This window comes from Erpetoichthys calabaricus, chromosome 8 (assembly GCF_900747795.2).
Source record: "Erpetoichthys calabaricus chromosome 8, fErpCal1.3, whole genome shotgun sequence".
In the NCBI taxonomy this organism is placed as follows: domain Eukaryota; kingdom Metazoa; phylum Chordata; class Cladistia; order Polypteriformes; family Polypteridae; genus Erpetoichthys; species Erpetoichthys calabaricus.
The window spans coordinates 45,213,482-45,234,188 of NC_041401.2; the positions used below are offsets into that span (position 1 = coordinate 45,213,482).

The 20,707-nt window shown below is 37.5% G+C and overlaps 1 protein-coding gene across 1 annotated transcript in view; it reads left to right on the forward strand.

The window, feature by feature from the left end:
• thsd7ba (thrombospondin, type I, domain containing 7Ba) overlaps window positions 1-20,707 on the forward strand; it is a 1,117,993-nt gene that overhangs the window by 1,050,950 nt on the left and 46,336 nt on the right. The window contains exons 20-21 of the mRNA XM_051931000.1: window positions 15,071-15,186; window positions 17,024-17,141. Coding sequence (XP_051786960.1) covers window positions 15,071-15,186; window positions 17,024-17,141 — 234 coding nt within the window. The remainder of the gene's footprint in view (window positions 1-15,070; window positions 15,187-17,023; window positions 17,142-20,707) is intronic.

The following is a 20,707-nucleotide window of genomic DNA, read 5'->3' on the forward strand; positions in this document are numbered from 1 at the left end:
CACGCTGATCGGGATTTATGTAGTGGAAGAACGTGAAAGTTTGCGTACGTACAGATTCCTGCATCTGGATTTTTCTGTGCGTACGCACATTCCCGCTTTTGTGCTTACGCCATGTTATAGTGTGAGTTCTACGCACAGCGTTATACATGAGGCCCCAGGACTCTTCTTAGAGCTGGTCGGCCATCTAAACTGAGCGATCGGGGGAGAAGGGCCTTAGTCAGGGAGGTGACCAAGAACCCGATGGTCACTCTGTCAGAGCTCCAGAGGTCCTCTGTGTAGAGAAGAGAACCTTCCAGAAGGACAACCATCTCTGCAGCAATCCATCCAATCAGGCCTGTATGGTAGAGTGGCCAGACGGAAGCCACTCCTTAGTAAAAGGCACATGGCAGCCTGCCTGGAGTTTGCCAAAAGGCACCTGAAGGACTCTCAGACAATGAGAAAGAAAATTCTCTTGTCTGATGAACTCTTTGGTGTGAATGCCAGGCGTCACGTTTGGAGGAAACCTGGCACCATCCCTACAGTGAAGCGTGGTGGTGGCAGCATCATGCTGTGGGGAACTGGGAGACTAGTCAGGATAAAGGGAAAGATGACTGCATCAATGTACAGAGACATCCTGGATGAAAACCTGCTCTAGAGCACTCTTGACCTCAGACTGGGGCGACGGTTCATCTTTCAGAAGGACAACAACCCTAAGCACACAGCCAAGATATCAAAGGAGTGGCTTCAGGACAACTCTGTGAATGTCCTTGAGTGGCCCAGCCAGAGCCCAGACTTGAATCCGATTGAAGATCTCAAAATGGCTGTGCACCGACGCTTCCCATCCAACCTGATGGAGCTTGAGAGGTGCTGCAAAGAGGAATGGGTGAAACTGGCCAAGGATAGGTGTGCCAAGCTTGTGGCATCATATTCAACAAGACTTGAGGCTGTAAGTGCTGCCAAAGGTGCATCAACAAAGTATTGAGCAAAGGCTGTGAATACTTATGTACATGTGATTTCTCAGTTTTTCTATTTTTAATAAATTTGCAAAAACCTCAAGTAAACTTTTTTAACGTTGTCATTATGGGGTGTTGTGTGCTGGGGAAAAAAAATGAATTTAATCCATTTTGGAATAAGGCTGTAACATAACAAAAGGTGGAAAAAGTGATGCGCTGTGAATACGTTCTGGATGTACTGTAGATAGATAGATACTTTATTAATCCCAAAGGAAATTGTAGGGTTACAGCTAGTGGACAAAAAAGAAAGGCATAAATATTTTAAAAAATAAGAATTATAATAATTTTAAGTATGCTAACAAGGTACAAATGCAGATATTGCAAGAATTACCAATAAGTAAATTAACAAAGTGTAGGTATTCACTAAGTATAAAGTGATCAGAATTACACATACTTATAGGTTAAAATTTTATAGTACAGATTGTCTGCCACTGCCACATTATCACTCTAATTCCTACATTCTGTGTCGGCTAATGAGGCTGATCAATACCCATTCATTATGCCAATTTTACGAGTGTACCTGAGGTATGTGTAGCTGCGGGTGAGTAAGGCAGATTTAAGCACGGGTAAAACGCATGCTGAAAGAAATCTCTCAATCGAAAAGTTCATTTTAAAAGATTTAGTGAAAATTCCAAGCAAATAGTCCACACAAGAATAAAGAAAAAAGGTAGTTACACACATAGAATTAAAGGCAAAGAAATGAGGAAAAAAATGTTTCTTCTATAAACTTAACTTTTCTTGTCAAACCTCAATTGTTCCCATACTTACAGATGCTTTACTTTGTCTTCAGTACGCTGTAAACGTGCGACATTGCACGTTTAATACGGCATGTTAACTTTCATACTATTGAGCATGTAAGGCACTTTTTGAAACCATGTACCCTCCATGCCTTACACATGGCAAGGCAGGTCACAAACTGAGAATAACCTATGGTCAGAGAGATAAGAAATAGTTAGAATATACCAATTCAATGCAACTTTTGGGGGTTATAAGAACCTCTCATAAACTATGCACTAATATATAGGCAAACATTTAAATAACTAACAAATGGCTCTTATAGTATGTTTCTTATAGTGTAGGTATTGTGCAAAGTTGTATTTAATATATTATTATGTATGTATTGTCTGTGTTGTATTCATTAACTAGTTTTAGTATTATATTGCTTTAACTAGTCTGTGGCAGAAATGCAAGTAATAATTTCATTGGACTATGTAGAAATGGCAGTTAATTTGACCTTCATCATAAAAAGTAGATTTATTGTGTAATCAAATCCATTGGTGTACACCTATTTTGATAAATAACATGATACATGTTTAATATAATGCTCAAATGTTAGTCTCATTTCAATGTTCAAAAGAAAAAGTAAAGAAAGTTCATTCCATTGAATCAGGAAAAACTTACCATCTCAGTAGGAAACTTGCATATAGCAATTATATACAGTATGCAAAGTTATTTCACCGAGTCTAATTTGTTGTAGGGTATATGTTCATGGTTGTCAGCCTGTTTCAATGTCAGTAAAGTTTTTGATTGTTCTGTCTTCCCAAGTTTCACTTTGACCTTGCTTACTGGTAAATACTTTACCAACTTCTGAAAATCAAAATGTTACTGAGGAAGGTGAAAAAAATAGAATAAAAAATCTGAGTGAAATGAATCAATTGAAAAGTCTAACTGTGACAAAGATGTCACTTGAAGAATTTGTGGGTTTGCTGTGAAATAGAATTAAAATCAGGATTTGAAAGAGTCCATTTAGTCATGGTGTTCACAAGGGCAGCAAGTTATTACCGCCTTAGAAACGACACAAAACCTGTAAAGAGTGACAGCCAAAGGCAATATGTTTCAGGTCTGCTAGGCTAAATTGTCAGGTCATGCTGAACATGAAATATCTTACAGCATAGTGGATAACATTTAATTAAAATCAATTCCACGGAACTTACCAGTTCCAGTTCAGAATGGCATGGGTCTGGGGTCTATGTAGTCAGCATCAAGTACAAAGTAGCAACCAGCCTCTGAAAGGATGCCAGTTCATCACTCGCACACAGACTCTCAACCACTGGGCTCTCCTTCAGCAGAGAGCTCAACTTCTTACTTTTACTCAGCATGCTGTTCAGTGGGTCAGTTAGGGCTTCCTTTTGTATTCTGGTAGAGAGTATGTGTACTTGTTTGGAGATCTGGTTTCTTATTTGGCATTTAGTCTACTTAACCCTGCTTAACTCTATAAGAATCTACTTTTCTGTTCTTTGTAATCTTCTTAAGCAAATTGTTTGTATAACATACGAGTGGTTTGCAAGGTTGCAATAGAATTCTTCTAGCTGAGTAAGAGTAGTCAGTGTGCTAGCAGTGTAGTGTGGAAAATTACATAACATTTATTACTAAATAGTATGGTTCCAACTATTACATTTTGAAACACTTTAAGAGACTATAGCTAATGCTATCTTAACAGATGAGAAAATATTTTCACAAGAAAACTTTTTAATTCAGGGTATTACCAAACATATGCGAAGCCTAATTGTTCACAATTAGGGTACAATAGCTGAACAGTTTTAGATAATTTTAATCTATGAAAATGTGACCAGGTTAGAGTTTTAAACTAAATTATACCATGTCTTACACAAACTAATGAATAAATTCTCCAAAAGTAATTCTCAAAACAATTTCGAAAATTGAGACCTGCCCTCTCCACAGGTCTGGAGAAATTGAATAGGCCTCACCCCTGGCAGCCTACAGCCGAACTCAAAAGGCAAGTATTTGGCCTGCACAGGCCCAAAATTGGAGCTAAGGCTTTATAACAGGAAAATGTGGTAACACTTTAGTTTTGTTACTGCAAAAATACATCTATTTCTGATTTACTCTTATGTAACAAGACCTTAATAGACAGTTCTTTGGGTCACCACAACACTTACAAAGCTTCAGTAAAGTGTGTATTCATCACTGCAATGTGACCTACTAATAAACCTTCACTCTGTAGTGGTCTGAGGTGGTTTAACTGAGATGCATTTGCATTGATATTATGTATTAAAAAAATGGAAAAAATCACAAATAGGAAACATAGTACCTTTAAAGGAGTCAGGGGTTAGACAAAGGGATGAATCACAAAACAAAACTGAGCACCTGTACTGTTTGTACAAGGCAAGGGCAGTTTGGAGAGAAAATTGAATCAGAAGAAGGCAAGGACCAGTCTAAAGTCAAGCAGTGATCATAACTGTGAAGATTATATTTAAATAAGAAAATCTCAGGATGCGTAGCTAGAATAATGGTCAATGATCATAGTGTTAAGTTTTAAGCCAAAAAAGGTTACATATAACCAGATGGAAAAAATGTGAAATGTAAGGTATACTCAGATGTCAGAAATAGTCATCATAACCAGAAACTCAAAACTAATAAAAAGAAATGACACTAATGTTTTTTTCTTTCGTAAATCCAATCATGTAAAAACAAGACATGTACTGTGTTAAACTTTAAACCATTGTAGAAATTACATCACATGTCTCACGTCCCTAGTCATCTAGCTTCACAAACAGCAAATCAACCATAAACAAAACCATCACAAAACGGTGGCATCCTTAAGCAAATCAAGACAACGTCATAGGAAAACACAAGTCATTTTTAACAAAACACACACAGGAACAAAAAATATATCCAAGAGATTCCTTTAATTTCAAAACTCCAGAAATTATACTGAAGTAAAATGTAAAGGCCAATGAACAGTTGTTAAAAATTTAAATCAAAAGTCTAATCATAACAGCACCATGACATTAATTGATCATTTTTGAAGGTAATGTATCTTCTTATTACTAGCTGCATTTTGTGGCAAGCGGCTAGGGGTGGCACCCAGCCAGGATGCCTGGAAGGACCAGAGGAGGGCTTATGCCTCCTCCAGAACACAAGGGGGAGGCCGCCCTGGTGGTTTTGGGGACCACGGGAACAGAGCTTAGAAGCTCAACCCTATAGGGGCCCGTGGTCACCGCCATATCTGACAATAACAGGGATACTTCAACACACAGATGGAAAGATAATGCAGTAATTAGTGCTATAGCCTCATAGCTCCTGGACAAGAGTATGACGGGAGGTGATGGCGGTGTGGAGTTCGTATATTTTTATTGTGCCTCAGCAGGTTTTCTCCCACATTTTAAAATATACATGTGTTAGGTTGATTTGAGCCTCTAAACAGATCTGGTATTAGTGTTGTTAGAATGGCTTGTGTCCTACCCAGGACTGGTGTCTGCATACTGTATACTCACGTCAAGACACATACTTTTCTGCCAGCAATAAGGCAAGCAGACAGAGAAATTAAAGGACCAGGATCAGGGATCGTAACCATAAGGAAAAAGTACTGATCTCTAAACAAAGAACTAGTCTAACTTGTAGTCTTATCAAAATAAAGTCATAACCAGAAAAAAAAAGTACAAAGTAAACTTGTTTTGTGCACACAATAATATGCCATTGAAACTAATGCATGCAAAACTGTATTACATCCAAAAAATTAAAAGAGAAACAAATTTATGACACATACAATGTATGAGTGGATGAGGTAAAGTTGGAGTGCCTTTATTACCTCATATCTTCAATTAAAAACCTCTTCTGTCAAACCAGAAATAATAAAATGAAGCTGGAAAGAGACAACTGCATGAAAAAGAGACACTCTGTGATACTATATTTTCTGCATCTGGCGCCCTTGACATTTTCTGTGTTGAAGAGAATGCGTCATTGATAGGTTGGACATGTGCACTTTAACTAGTAAATTAACATTTAAAAGTCATTAACATATAATGTAACACACCGTTGCATTTTAGAGGTTCTTTAGATATTGTAATGTTTTGCAAGACAGGAAGGCAAAGTATGAAGGAATAACAGACAGACAATTAAATGATTTTCTTTTAAATCAAGTAGAATTAATAGACTGCATTAATTAATTATTCTTTTCAAGATGTTATTATTTAAAACAAATATTATTTATATTACATGCTTCAGTCTACTAAATTAAACATATGCTTTCTTATAAATAATTTAGTGCAGAAAAAAATCTGCTTTCCCCTGTAATTTAATCTCCACATATGAAAGTGATTCTAGCCTTGGCTTTTCATCAATGAGTCATGTCTCCACTCAATTGTAGCATCTGTTCACTATCACTATCACTACTGTCATGAAAATTGGACCACACGAGAGGCAATGCACACCAAAAGGATTTTTTACTCCTGTCATGTAAATTGGTTGTCTCCCTTACAGCATATGGACTATAATAAGCATTTTACATTAAAGTCTGCTGTCAAAAGTAATGTTCAGATGTCGAAAGGAAGAAAACAAAGGGAAAACCAAACAGTTTCCATGAAAAATGTTCAAAGGAATTGCCCCATTCTATAGTCACAGATGAACTGCTTATGTAGATCATTTATAATTAAGCAATGTACTACATCAATACATGATCATTAGATGATGACAGACGTATCATTTAATTGGCAGTATTTTACACTGCTTGTGAGTTTTTTTAAATAATTTTTTCTGTGGGTCTGTCATAGATAGATAGATCTATTATGTAATATATGTACAGTGTGTTTTATATATAAGTAAGATGTTGTCAAATTAGATAAAACTTTATTTGTCCCCATGGGGAAATTTGGCTTTTTTCAAAAGCTCTTTCAATAAATAAATAGATAAATATATATGTACTAGACATTAAGCCCGTTACAATAACGGGTGCTAGAACAGTAGTCCATATACATTAGTAGGAACCGTCTATATTAAATGGTAAGGGACCTTTTACTTCATTAAATTTTTTCCGTAAAATGCCTGTAATTTTCTCTGACAGTAATACTGGCTTTGCTGTCCATAATATGCGTTTGATTTTCTGTCACAACAGTGGGCAATCAGCAGATTCTCCCCAGCAACTGATGTAATGTGCCCGAAAATAAATCTACTTTTACTTTACACTTTACCGGGCCAAGCTTCGTAATCGCAAATCTGACATCCTCAGAGTGAACACTTGCACAACAATGGGGAAGCTGGTCTCCGTGTCTCAGTACCCGATTGGGTTTTTCGTGTTTTCTGTTTTAGGTCTTACGTCATTTACCTAAATCCGATTGGATCTACCAAATGATATTTTATAGGTCCCGCCTTCTCTGTCTTGTGTGACGCATCAGGCTGGCTTTGAAGCATCTGGTTTAAAGCAGCGCACCGTGCCCCGCGCATGCGCACTTCACCAGAAGACACACACACACGGACACTGGACGCACACAGGGGTTTTATTAAAGAGTATATATATATATATATAAATTGTAAGGGATGGCCAGCAGCTCAACCTGGCCAGGACGCCCAAAGGATAGAAGGATGGGGGAAGGCAGCTTTTCCAGGATACTGCCTCCCCCAAAACACTAGATGGCAGCTTCCCTGGAGTGTAGCGGTGCCCGGGATTCACAAAGGGCATCCTGGGACTTGGAGTCCAGTTTCTCAGCCCTATTGGGTGTCGTGGGTGCCGCCAGGGGAAGTTGTGAAAGGACTTGGGGAGTCAGGCTTCACTTGCAGCCCAGACATACTAGGAAGTCATGAGGACAGAAGCCCTGGGTGGACGAAAGCCCCAGAGTACTTCCGGGCTGATTAAAGAATTTGAATTCTCTGTCTGATGAGTCAAGGACTATTTAAAGGACTGTTGGAGATCCAGAAAGTGAGCCGGAGTTGGGAGGAGTGTGACAGAGCTTGCTGGGAGGTGTGGAGGAGAGAATTATTGTTATTATTATTGAGAATATTGTGTTCATTTAATTGCTTGTTTAGTGTGGCTGGGGTGCTTTGAAGGAGCACTATTTAAAAGAAGAAATTATTAAAATACTTCTTAGTGCTTTTACCCTGTGCCCTGTACATCTGACTGTTGGGTTTATGGGGCAACAGCGACCCTTAGCATCGACTCATTTACAATATATAAACACACACTATGTTCTGAGCACATACCAGAATTACTAAAAAGGAAGAAAACTTAAAAATAAATTAAAGGAAACCTCTGATTGAGCAGTCATAGTCACAGAGAGGCATTATGCAGGCGTATTGCTGGTGAAATAAAGGACAACTGGTTCTGTTTCTTGACACACTTCTGCTGAATAATTAATTGGCTGAAAGTCCTCAGTGTTAGTGTGTCAGAAAGAGATTGTGCAACATTGTTCATAATGGCGCTTAGTTTTGTTTTAACTCTATCCTTTACTGCCTCATCCTGGGAGTTCAGAGTTCTGAGCCTGCCCTTTTAATTAGCTTGTTAATTTGGTGGGCCTCTCTTGAAGTGAACTGCTCAGTTGTACTGCAGGTTTACATTTACAGGCATCAACATTCGAACAGTGCAAGTTCAGCTTGTTGTGTCCACAAATCCAACATGCTAATTGGAGTTTGTTCATTCCAGTGGCCCCTCTGGAATCCTTCAATCCTTCAGTCCCCTCTGGATCCTTCAATTGTTATTAGCAATAGTGATCATGGATGTAGGTAAGTAAACAGGTGAAGGGATATGGCAATTATCTTATGCCACCTGTTATGAAAAAATGGGTGCAAATCCCACATCGCATGTAGCCAATCTAGTGAAAGAAGTTATTGATGAGGCTATGCTGCTTGAAATCATTGACAAGCGTACCGCTAATTTTTTACTGAATCCACATCCATGTATTCCGTTTTTTTTTACTTTCAAAGATACATAAAGGTTTGATTAACCCCCCTGGCTGTCCCATTTTTTCAGCTTATAATTCGATACTACAACCGTTGATCCAATTTGTCGAATTTAACATATGCCATTTAGTTCATCTGGGACAATCATAAAATAAAGATACAACAGACTTTATTAACAGATTGAGAAGCTTTTCATATAAAACTATGTACACATTGGTACTTTAGGTATAGAATCTTTCTACACTAATATACCACAAGAGGTGGCTATTGTTACGAGTCAGGAATCACTGTTTAAGTAGTATGCTTTTATTCCATCTTATTGTAACTTTATTCTACAATTGGCTAATGTGGCTCTGAAATGGAACTTTTTTATTTCAATAAACATTTTTTTCAACAACATAAGGGTGTATCCTCTGGTTAAATCAACGGTATTCTACAGTCAGAATGATTCATGTATTAGAATAGTAGTACAGAGTGAATCATTCCAGTTCCTAATTTAATAAACATTAATCAGGATGATGAAACATATCTCCCTAGGCAGTAACATGGACAAATTTAGTCAGTACTTCAATGGCAGGATAACACATTTTAGTTTCAATTGTAATGGCTAGCCTTTATAGCATTACTCATTTACTCATTTTCAGTCTCCCCTCATCTGATTGTATTAAGTGAAAACTGCCCAAAATTAAAATAGCTTCTGAAATTAGACATTTAAGTTGATTCTCCACAAAAAAACAAATGCCACAATACTTGAACTTGCACTGACTTTCAATGACATGTAAAAGTTCATCCGACTTATTGAAAAGTGACTGAATATTCCACATTAATGGAGGCAGTTTAGTTCTTCGTACCTTACACCTTTCTTTTATCTTTGCTCTGTATTCTTTCCACCATGCAATAAGATGCAGCAGTCTGCTGTGATAATAGTGATCATCAGATGAGTACAGGGGCATTTAATATATCCCACTTTACATTTCCAGATGTTGTAGATGTAACATACTCTTCAAATCCTCAACTCTCAAGTTTGCAACTTGTCTGAGAAGCAGTTGAGACCACACTGCGTCTGTGACCACAGCAGCATATCTTCAATTTAAAAATCTGTTTAAAAATTTATAGTGACAAGCTAGAGACCAAATCTTAACATTTGTCATTAAGACCATTAATAATTGTTAAAAAAAAGAAAAAAAATGAAAAGATAGAGAGGTTCTGTAAAAGGTGGCCGTAAGTGTGGTGCCCTGCAAGTACATCTGGCTATCTGCCATTGTTTCTGGGAGAGGGATGCTTTTAGACAGTAAAATAGCTGATATTATAGTGAATACTGTACTTCACTGTGTCACATCACCTTGTATGTTAGCATCAGATATCATGGCAGCCACTCCCCCAATAAAAATATAACCTTCAAGCAGGATAAGAGCATAAGCTTTTCTGATCATTTCAATACATTTGCAATGGGTGCTATTTTGAATGCTTTTCTGCATGATACCATTTTGTATTTTTAAACTCTTTTTTGTTTAAGTCTGCCTTTCCCATTTTTCATTTGTTGTGTTTTCAGGACTGCTGCTTGTACCCTTTATAGATTAGTTAAAATGTGCACACGTCCACACTAACTACACATGCCTGGGATGAAACAAGCTTTTACGATTGCTACATTAAGTTCCATTTTAGCACCCTATTCTGGGCTGTTAGATTTTCCCTGCTCCACGTGTTGTTTCAGTTGTACTGGTCTCCTTACCACTGTTTGAATTCAGGTAACCTAGCAACATCTTTTGTGCCAGCAGAAAATGTATTTTTATTTTTACAAGACTGACAGTTGTGACAGACAGTCGTGTTCCAGTATTTTTCTTTGCTAGAGGGCAGTAAAATATTATTCATTTTACTATTCTTTGTCATATTTGTGTAAGTAGAAATGGTCATAAAAGTTTCAGCAAATACATAAATGTAGCAGGTTTCAAATCTCTCTATTATAAAAAAAAATCCTGTGGGAGGGAATGACTAGGAGACGATACGTGATCTTCACGTTAAGATCACGGAAGACAAATAAAAGACCCACGAGACGAAACAGAATGGCCACGGAGCGTCTCGCGGGGATATAGAACATGAGATTCTCAGCACATATAAAGTGTATAAGGACAATACGATAAGCAAAGAAGAAAGATCAGTGTGGAGAAAAGAGACCCAAAAGCGTTGGAGAGAAACAAAGGCAGATAAGAAATTATGAAGGCAGTGGAATTCGAAAGGCTCAAACAAACGATGGCGCAATACACATGCAGAGAAAGGTAAAGAATATGAAAGCAGTAAAAATCGAAAGTACTGTAGCATCCCAGCCAGGTTGAAGCCTTTTTTGTTTTAAGTGACTGTTAGGTCTGATTGAGGAAGGGCAGAGTACAGCACAGAAGACTGATAGCAGTGCGACAGCAGCAGAATGACAGCAGATGATCCGACAACAACACCTTAGCATGTGTTCAGCTCCCCCCCTTGACAACGCGAGCAGCATTATACATCCTGAGAAAGAGATTTAACCACGCCTGGGGACGGAAATAAAGGACAAGTACTGTTTTACAACGTCACACAAGACAAGGCAGTGAGACATCATTTAAAACAAGTCCACAGACATCTAACCTAGCAGTTGTTGGATTGCTGTTGGCAGACACGTTTCATGTGCTCCCAGCTCTTAAAACAACGACAAGTCACAAGCAAAACACGCAGCTCGCCAGCAGCAAAAAGCCTGCAGATGATCAGACTGCTTCTCCTTAGCGTTCAGCCAACCTAACCCTCGCCATCCCCCCATCCACCCCCACCCCCTTCACAATGCGAGCGACAGAGATGCGAAGTGGCAAAAGGACAGCTGCTGTACAGGCTTTGAAATGATCGGGCAGCGAGACAAGCAGAACAGGCATCTCGCCAGCAGCAGAAAGACAGCAGATGATCCGACGGCATCTCCTTAGCGCGTGTATAGCCGCACCCCCTTCACAACGCGAGGAGCGTTATACGTCCTGCGAGAAAGAGATGTTACCACACCCGGGCCGGAAATAAAGTATTGTTTTTACAAAAGTTTTAAAATAAAAGTGAAAATAATGCATATGTAACAATTCCCATGAAACTAACAATCTCTTTAAATTGTATATCCGGCAAACCAAACCCGGGGGTGGGCGAGCGAAGCGAGCAGGGGGCGGAGGCCCCTAGTATTACAAAGTTTCATACACTTTGTTAGACTAGAAGCTTTGCAGATCATTTGCATTTGATAATTTTGGATATACCATTAGTATATATGTATCAATGTGAATTTCCCCTTGGGATTAATAAAGTATCTATCTATCTATCTATCTATCTATCTATCTATCTATCTATCTATCTATCTATCTATCTATCTATCTATCTATCTATCTATCTATCTATCTATCTATCTATCTATCTATCTATCTATCTTAATAAGCCTGTTTTATGGCTATTGTTACTGCCATTTTCAGGCTTATTACTTATTGTTTCTCTCAGTTACTGTTTTATTCCTCAATAAAGATAATGATGCATGAATGTGCAGTTTGTAAAAATTTATATAAAGGTAAATATTACAAAGTCTGTAAATATATTTATATATGGTAGGACTTAGTAGGAAACAGTTGAGGAATAATGATGCATGCAGTCTTATCACATCTTCTGCCTGAAGGGCTTAGTCTTCTGCATTTTTACAGAAAACTAAAACTCCATGTGCTAAAACCTCAGGTCATAGTCACAAAGTAGACGAGCTCTTCTAATTTTGTGTTATATAGGATATACAGTAGCGATGCCTTTTAGATAATGAAAGGATGCCAGTGGTTATGGTACTGGGTGTATTTCTTCTACAGTAGATCATCATTAAGGAAAACATTTTATTTATTCGATTACTTTGAGACTAACTGAGCTGAGTTAAAATCTAAGTATTCGATGTTGACCTCATGTTGTCTATGGGATGTGCATTTAGTCTGGTATAATAAAACACACATGATCCCTTTCCCTCGAGGCAGCCTTTACAGCTGTCCTTTTTTGCTGCATTGGCCTGGCTTAGTGACTTCAGCCTAGTCATGTTGGGGCTTTGGTTACCTGATGCTTGTGTCGATGTAATGTTATTCTTTCCCATCCATTACCCATGACGTGAAGTTATCAGTCATTAGAGCTGCAGCTATAAACTTTGTTCACATGGCCGGGGCAAGTGCATGAAAAACACTACCACTCTGCTGTTGATGGCGTATAATATCAAATAGAATATTCCAATAAGACCAATTTTCTTATATTTAGATCCTTATTTGGTAGTTTTATAATCATTTTCAAATTCTTCTTCCTTTCCCTAACAACCAGATGGACACACAGAATGACAGACACACACAAACACCTATCCTTTTAGTAAGGTAGAAAAGCTGATTTCTGTCTGTCCAGCAATCATTCTCTGTTGGACATATTCAGCTTTAACATTTGCAGTACAACATCTATTGAAATGTATGTCATAATGCACTTAATAATAAAATGCACTGCATTTTTCATTCCAACAGGTGGTGCATCATAAACAGTAGCACTGCTTTTATGAATCTCACACCAAATGGCATATAACAGAGACATCGATGGTCACACAGATGCACAAACACTTCTCCTTTTATTAAGGTAGATGGAGATTAAAAAGGTAAAGGAAACAAGTGAGATCAAATTTGAGTAGACTTTACTACTCTGTACCTTGTTGAGGATTCAGAAAAGACAGTTCTGAAAAGAATCATTGGAATAACAATAACAATAATTGCAGAAATGGAAGCTGAACTTGATGTAAGAAACAATCATCCAGCTAAATGCAATCACATCTTGAATGCAGTCCAAGACAAAAAATACTACATTTAAAATCACAAATGTTAAGGAACAAGAGGCAATTTGATGTCATGTGCTTCAACAGATTCAACAGCCCTTTTTTTGAAAATTACAGCTTCTGATTTTGTGGAAATATAAAAGAGAAACTGGAAAGTCTGGCTATAACATAAATGGACTGATTTTGCATCATCATTTTTAATTTAGGAGTTGCAATAAAAAAGTTCAAATTTAAGGATTGAAAAACTAGAAGCATTAAACAAAGTGGTCCAACCATAACATGTTCATGTCCACATATTTGAACTGTGAAAGATACTGTATATGATTTAATCGATCGCACAAGAAAGTAACTTCAACTGAAACAACCTTCCATTTTGGCTACAGAATGAAGGCTAGCACTGGACCATAAATTACAAGATTTAGCACATCCGTAGTGTCTGCACATTTAGTCAGTTTATTCTCAAAGACACCATTTACAAGCTCAGGATGCGGCTCAGATCTAACTAGATTGGGGCACACCAATATATGTTTCTCAGTCCTTGGTTAGGCAGCTGGATCTTCATTCCCGTTAGATTCAATTTATGATCAAATGTTGTCCATCTGTGGTGACAATGGACCCAGCATAGACCAGGAAAAGCCCAGGGGTTATTTATTTTATTTCAATCAGCTCCATTACCTCCTCCTCTCTACCAATATCATATCCAGTGTAATATATTCATTTTTATTTCCTATTTTGTTACTAGTTAATTCTCTACTAGCCATAATAGAGTAATTAAAAAACTTTTTCCATCTTGTGCCATACATGAACCTTCAGCACATTAATTCTGATTTTGTGTTTGTCTGAGCCTCTTTTGACCTGCGCTCCTCCTCTCGAGGGCACTCCCATAAACCCTGCTTCTCAGATGCTGTCATTTTGAGGCACCTTTCTCCACTCCTGTCCACTTTTATAATTCCTTTCTTTGAAGGTTCTTCTCTTCACGTGCCTCCTCTGCCATTTCTCCTCCTCCTCATGTGTCTAACAATCATATTCATCTTTCAGTCATGTCACCAAAGCCAAACAAACCAATCATTCCAAAGAAATACTGGCCAATTATATTGCTCTGAGGGGTTAAACCCACACACACAAACTTAGTGTTTTATTAGATAGTAGATACAGATGGGGCGGAATGGTGGTCCAGTAGTTACCCCTGCTTATTCCAGGTTCCTGGGTTTCAGTTCCATGGCTGCAGAGTTTGCACTTTATCACTCTGTCAGTGTGGCATTTTCTCCAGTTATTCTACTTTTCCTTCAACATCCCACGATTTACTTTTCAGAAATGTGCCATGTTTCCATGTAATGTTGCTTCACGTAATCTGTGTCTTACTATGCATTTAAAAAGGAGCACACAAAAACAAGTTAAAATACATCCTCTATTTCTGAAATTTCATTTATAATGTATTTTCTGTGAAAAACTTTTGAGTGTATGGCATGGAGAAAAGTGAAGTTTTTTGAAATTACAGCAGATTAGTAGCAGCTAATTTAGCTTTCACTACTCCTCTTGGTAGTACAAGGATTACTTTTTAAAATATCTGTGAACTGATATTGTACACGTTACCACTGAAATATTCTTATACCTTCTTTAGACTGGAGCAGCTGCCAGTTAAGTGACAACGCAGTATGTGGACAAGGAACTCGAACACGACTGTTAGACTGCATCAGAAGTGACGGAAAACCAGTTGAGCTGAAGTATTGTGAAGAGGTAAAATATTATCAAAGTAAATATTTTTCTTTTTCAAGATTATTTAATTATTCTAATTTATTTTGGGGCTGATTCAGCTGATATTGAAAACAATGTAAAAATAAAAAAGCAAACCTAGTATTTTGGCAGAAATACTATCACTATACCTTTAAAGGTAAAGAAGTGTGATTATTTTCTTTTTTGATGTGAAATGAGCATCTTTTCGGAAGAACTATTCAATTAATGGTTCTGAATGGAGGGATATTTTCCTGGGTTACAACTAAAGCAAGATAAATAAGGAAGGCTCTCTTAAAGTCAAAAAGGAAGCCCATATCCCTCCAGCCACTGTCATTTGTGATATTAATTGTTTTGAAGGTCATTTTAAGCTACTCCATGCTTAATCGGATCATCAGATGGTCCATGAGGTTTTTTGTTCCATGGTTCTAGATTAGGTAGCATTCCTTCCTGCATTTTGGAATTTGTCTCAAAAAATATTGTTATTCTATAATTGACTGTGCAACAAAAAGACAAGAGACGGAAAAAGGTTTAGGGATCCACCCCGTATATTGACAGGCAACGACTAATCACAAAAGACTGAGTCACAATCAGCAAACTGAGGGACAAAGGGTGTGGGCTTTTATAGTGGCTGTGCAGGAAGAGGCGGGTCCGTGTCAGGGAGAGCGGAAGTGAGGTCAGTAGGAGGGCGTGGTCTGGATAGGATGGCGGAAGTGAGGTTAGTAGGAGGGCGTGGTCTGGATAGGATGGCGGAAGTGAGGTTAGTAGGAGGGCGTGGTCTGGATAGGATGGCGGAAGTTGGTGCTGGTTTAACTGGGTTTCCCTTCTGTTGATCTGTGGAAAATAGAGAAGAGAGGTTAGTGCACTTTATCAACCCCTTGAGCTGACATCTTCCCCTCAGTTAAGCCTCTTGACTGCCTCTTATGCACACATATGTGACTACTGACACATTTATCTAAGGTAACTTACAACCTCACATTACAATTGTTTGTTTATCTTTCTTACAGCTGGAGTTATGATTTGACTCATTTGATGATATGAATAATGATTTAACTGAGTCATGATTACAGCTGTGCAATACTTTGACTTTTTGTTCATTATTTTTATACATTTTCCTTGAACACAAAAATAATTAAAACTTTATTCTGCACGTTTGAAAGGTCAAGGAATTATGTGGTCCCATTTCTCAATATGATGCATTTTTAACTGCATTATATTTAATTTACATTTTTCCGTGACAATATTTTCAAACACTTGTTTTGGTGGTTACTTGCCATGATTAGGCTGGACGACTACGAACGTGCAATGTGTGACATCTTCACTGGTCCACTATAAAAGGTTTGATCCCCAGTTACGAAATCTTTTCTGTTGTTCTGACCATGTCTTTCAGCATACATTTTGGTTCAGTTTACATGCATATCGTGGTTTATAACTCTACAACCTGTGACTAAGTTTTTGGTTTTGCCAGCTGAGCTTGTTTTCTAGATTCTCAATGTGGCAATAGATGACTTTGGCTAGTTTGTACTTTGTGGTTTCATTTCCTTTCAAAACTGCTGCCACCCTGTGCACTCAGTACCCAGAATAAGAGTATTGCTCAGGGTCACACCGTTAGTCAAACATATGAATGGACAATCATATGGTTAAAGGTCCATTGCCTTTTCCACTACAGCACACTTCCTGCCTATACAAGATATAATTTGAAACTGATAGCCAGAAAGTAAAGCCAGGGAAAGAGATGAATACTACCTTAAACTCTTCTGATTTTAGAAATTTTGTAGCAGTGATAATTGTCTTTTTTCACAACAGTTTAAATTTTCCTGTTCTTTGTTTCTTCTGTCCATAGTTGGAATTGGAGAAGAAGTGGACATTAACTATTCATTGCCTTGTGGAATGTCCAGTTAACTGCCAACTCTCAGAATGGTCAACATGGACAGAATGTTCAAAATCTTGTGGGCTTCGGGGTATGTAAAATTATTGGAAAAATAGAACAATAATACCAATAGACCTGTAATTTCATTGAAAGTCTATTTGCTGCCTTGTTCTTGTTGCTGATGGGTGACAAAAATGGTGAGAAAGTCAAGAGAATGGATGCGTTCACATTCATGATATAAAGAAGGAAGGATTTCATCAGAATACACATGCTGTTAGGTTGTACTGAGACTCTTATTCTTTGAAAGTGAAATCAGTCTAAAGCAACATTTAAACACTAAATTTGTTATGTTGAAGAACAGGCATATTTTCTCCTGTAAGTTTTTTTTTTTAATTTTATATTAAATGACATTGTTTGAATATTTTTTCTAAAGCCAAGATTCTGTAATCATCGATTTGGTCACATTTCCATTTCAGGTCTTCACAGGATTGCATTCCAAATTTAGTCTCATTGTGCGCCCCATTATAGAGCTGGCACTATTAGCAAAGGATAAATTGGTTCTTAATTTTAAAAAATGTGTGAAAATCAGGTTGCAGGGTAGATTCAGTTGTGTGGACCCTTCAGCAGCCAGAACGAATTTCAATAGAATCCAGTCATATCCCCAAGAATTAAAGTGTCTCTATTAGCAGATGAGAATGTTGTTAGAAAAAAGACAGGGGATCAAGATCTCTGATAACTCTCACAAACCAAAGCATGTAGCAGAAGTTTGTGTACAAAGCTAAAGACTAAATAGCCAGAACATATTGATTTAAACATTTAACAAAAAAGGAAGCTGTGAAGAGCAAAATGCTCTCAAAAACCCGAAGCCTAAGGGAAGGCATAAAATTCAAACACAAATAGTCTGGTAAAGTATTTTCACTGCCCTATAAGCAAAACAAACAAAGATCTAAAGTCTGATGTCTAAGAATGCACTAGAAGGTGATAAAAAATAGTAGTTTCCATGAAAAGATACAGAAGTCTGTAAAATGGTTAGGTACACTCCCATTGAGTAAACTTTATTTTTTTGAGTTCTCAACCATTCCGAAAAGGAGAGTGATGCAGAATTCCTCCAAATGAGCAGGTTGGCAAGCAGTGTGAAAATAGCTACTACATGAGAAGCCAGGTTTGTACATTCTGTCTGTATAAATAATTTAATTCAGCCATTTTTTTTCTGGACACTTCTGTTCTAATCCAAGATTGTTATAATGAGTGGATATAACATCAGACACAAAGCAGGGACCAGCCCATGATGTTGTACTGTTCCATAGCAGGGCACACTCCCATATGCATATTTGTGTACTTTACTTGGCTTCTCATGGGTTCCACCAATGACTACTGACTTGTTAAAGGGCAACAAAAGGCCCAAGAGTGCAGGATCCCTTGAGGTCAGTGCTGGAAGTTCTAATCATGAGTCCCTGAAGCAATCTTAGTCTCCCCAACCCATGAGGTGATTTAATAGCCTGGATAGAAATGATCTTGGGATAAAGTTTAAATCTCCATCTGTCATGACCACCAGGAGGTTTAATCAAAGTCCAGATGGACTGAATTTTAAATATAGTGGCAGAGATTTTTAAGGATATACAGAAAAAAAAGTAGGATAAGACATAAAAAACACAGTAATAACCAAAATACTTGAAGTAAAAGCAAAATTCTGCAAGTTTTTTAATGTGCCTTGTCCAATTATGACAGGCATAATATTAGAGTTAATGTAATACATGCATTATATGCCTAGTAACCATTGTCAAAAATGAGACAAAAGCCACAAAAAAGATTTGAGGCAGCCACTTGTATAATTTTCCTGGCTGCAAATGGAAGAATTTTTAGTACAGATGTGTACAGGTTCGAGTCCAAAACAGAACCAACTGATGAGGTTAACATGATGGGTTTTTAAAGTGCGGCAGAGGAAGTGAGGTAATTATGACCGGAACCGGAAGTGACACCTTCTGGACCAGAAATGGTATCATGGGGCTCATAACTGGAAATGATGTCGTGGAGGCCAGGTGGAATTTCCCATAAAGGGTCTGCAGTGGAAAAAGCAAAAGGATCAGTGCACCTCGCAACCCTGTGGTCTGATATGGAATTACCTTCCTTCGAGCCCTTTAGCTGCCTCCCATGCGAACGTATGTGACATAAAGCATCATTCTGCTCTGACACAGAAAAATGGCAGCACCCATGAAAAACAAAACCGTTGAATTCATTAAAAGGTTATCTTTCAGTATGATAACAAAATGACACCATGGCATTAGGAGGAAAAAATAAATAACTCTGAATTAGTTTAAGCTAACCTAATTCTGGGTATTCATAAGAAATGTAATGATTTACTTCATGAAGTAGAAGTACATAAAAAACATGTATAGTTGCACCAGATATTTGAAATATTAAAATGTGTGCTTCAATGTAAATGTTTATAGTCTAAATATTCTTGATTGTAATAGAAACTGGTAAGTTTGTACACTCTAATAAAGGTCCATTGAGGGCTAGATGTCTAGTAAAGAATCAAAAATCTAAAATAACATCATATTCATAATCTCTGACATTGACAAAGTCCAAAATGATATCCTACATGTGTATGTTTAAAATTTGTCATTTTTAATCTTTTGGGAGTGGCTCTTAGGGGGGCAGGACCACCAGTAAAGAATCACATATCAAAAATATTATCATATTTAAGATCAGCAACAACACAATTGCATGAACATTCCACATGCCTTTATTAGGAATCCCTATTTTTTCAAAGTTTTGTGAAAAGGAGTAACGTTGACCCCTTGTATGCCATTAAGAGGTGAACCTCTAGAGTCAACTGATGTGGCATGCGCAACGTCAAGGCCTTTTGATAATTTTTGCTGAGGACACCTATTGGTTACTCATAAGGGTGTAATTTCCTGCACAAAATATGGTCCATAAATGTCCATAACATGAGTGTTTTTCAAGTCTAGAGAACCAAAAACAGGGGGGATCCCAAAAAGCTCAAACGTCTAGCATAACTAGACATCATGACAAGTTGAACGGTATGCCATATGTGAGGGATTTTCTTATACCCTTGAGTCAGGAGACACTGGACAAAAAAAAATAAAATAAAATAAAACAAACTAAAGTGATTTCAAAGCATTTGTGAGTAATTCTTATAAACACAATAATTGCTGAAAGCACTGTGCTTTGCATTAGGGTTTTCTAGAACCAGGAATTGATTATTAGGAGAAATACAAGCTAGAATAAAGAGAGAGTGAGTCTGAAAATAAGGAGTAGAAGAGAATACTTAATGGGAATGTTATTTTATTAACATTTTGTTTGGTATTGCGTTTTGGTAAATTATTTGTAATATTTTTATCCCATATTTTCCATTTTGTTTGTTTCCTGATTGTCATGCAGGTTAGTGTCACATGGGTCTTTTCACTTGTCACCAACCCATGACTGTAAAAGATGCAGTACTGTGTATCTTTCATTGGATCAAAAAGACGAAAAAGCCTTCTTCAAAATTAAATTCTTTGTCAAGGATCTTTGCTTTATGTTGATGTCTAGTTTTGCTATTTTTTTTTATTTTTGACTTGATTTTTGTTACTTATGGGCTCATCTTCAAGAAATTTGGTACACGGGTTCCCAACGCTGACTGAATCCTACTTA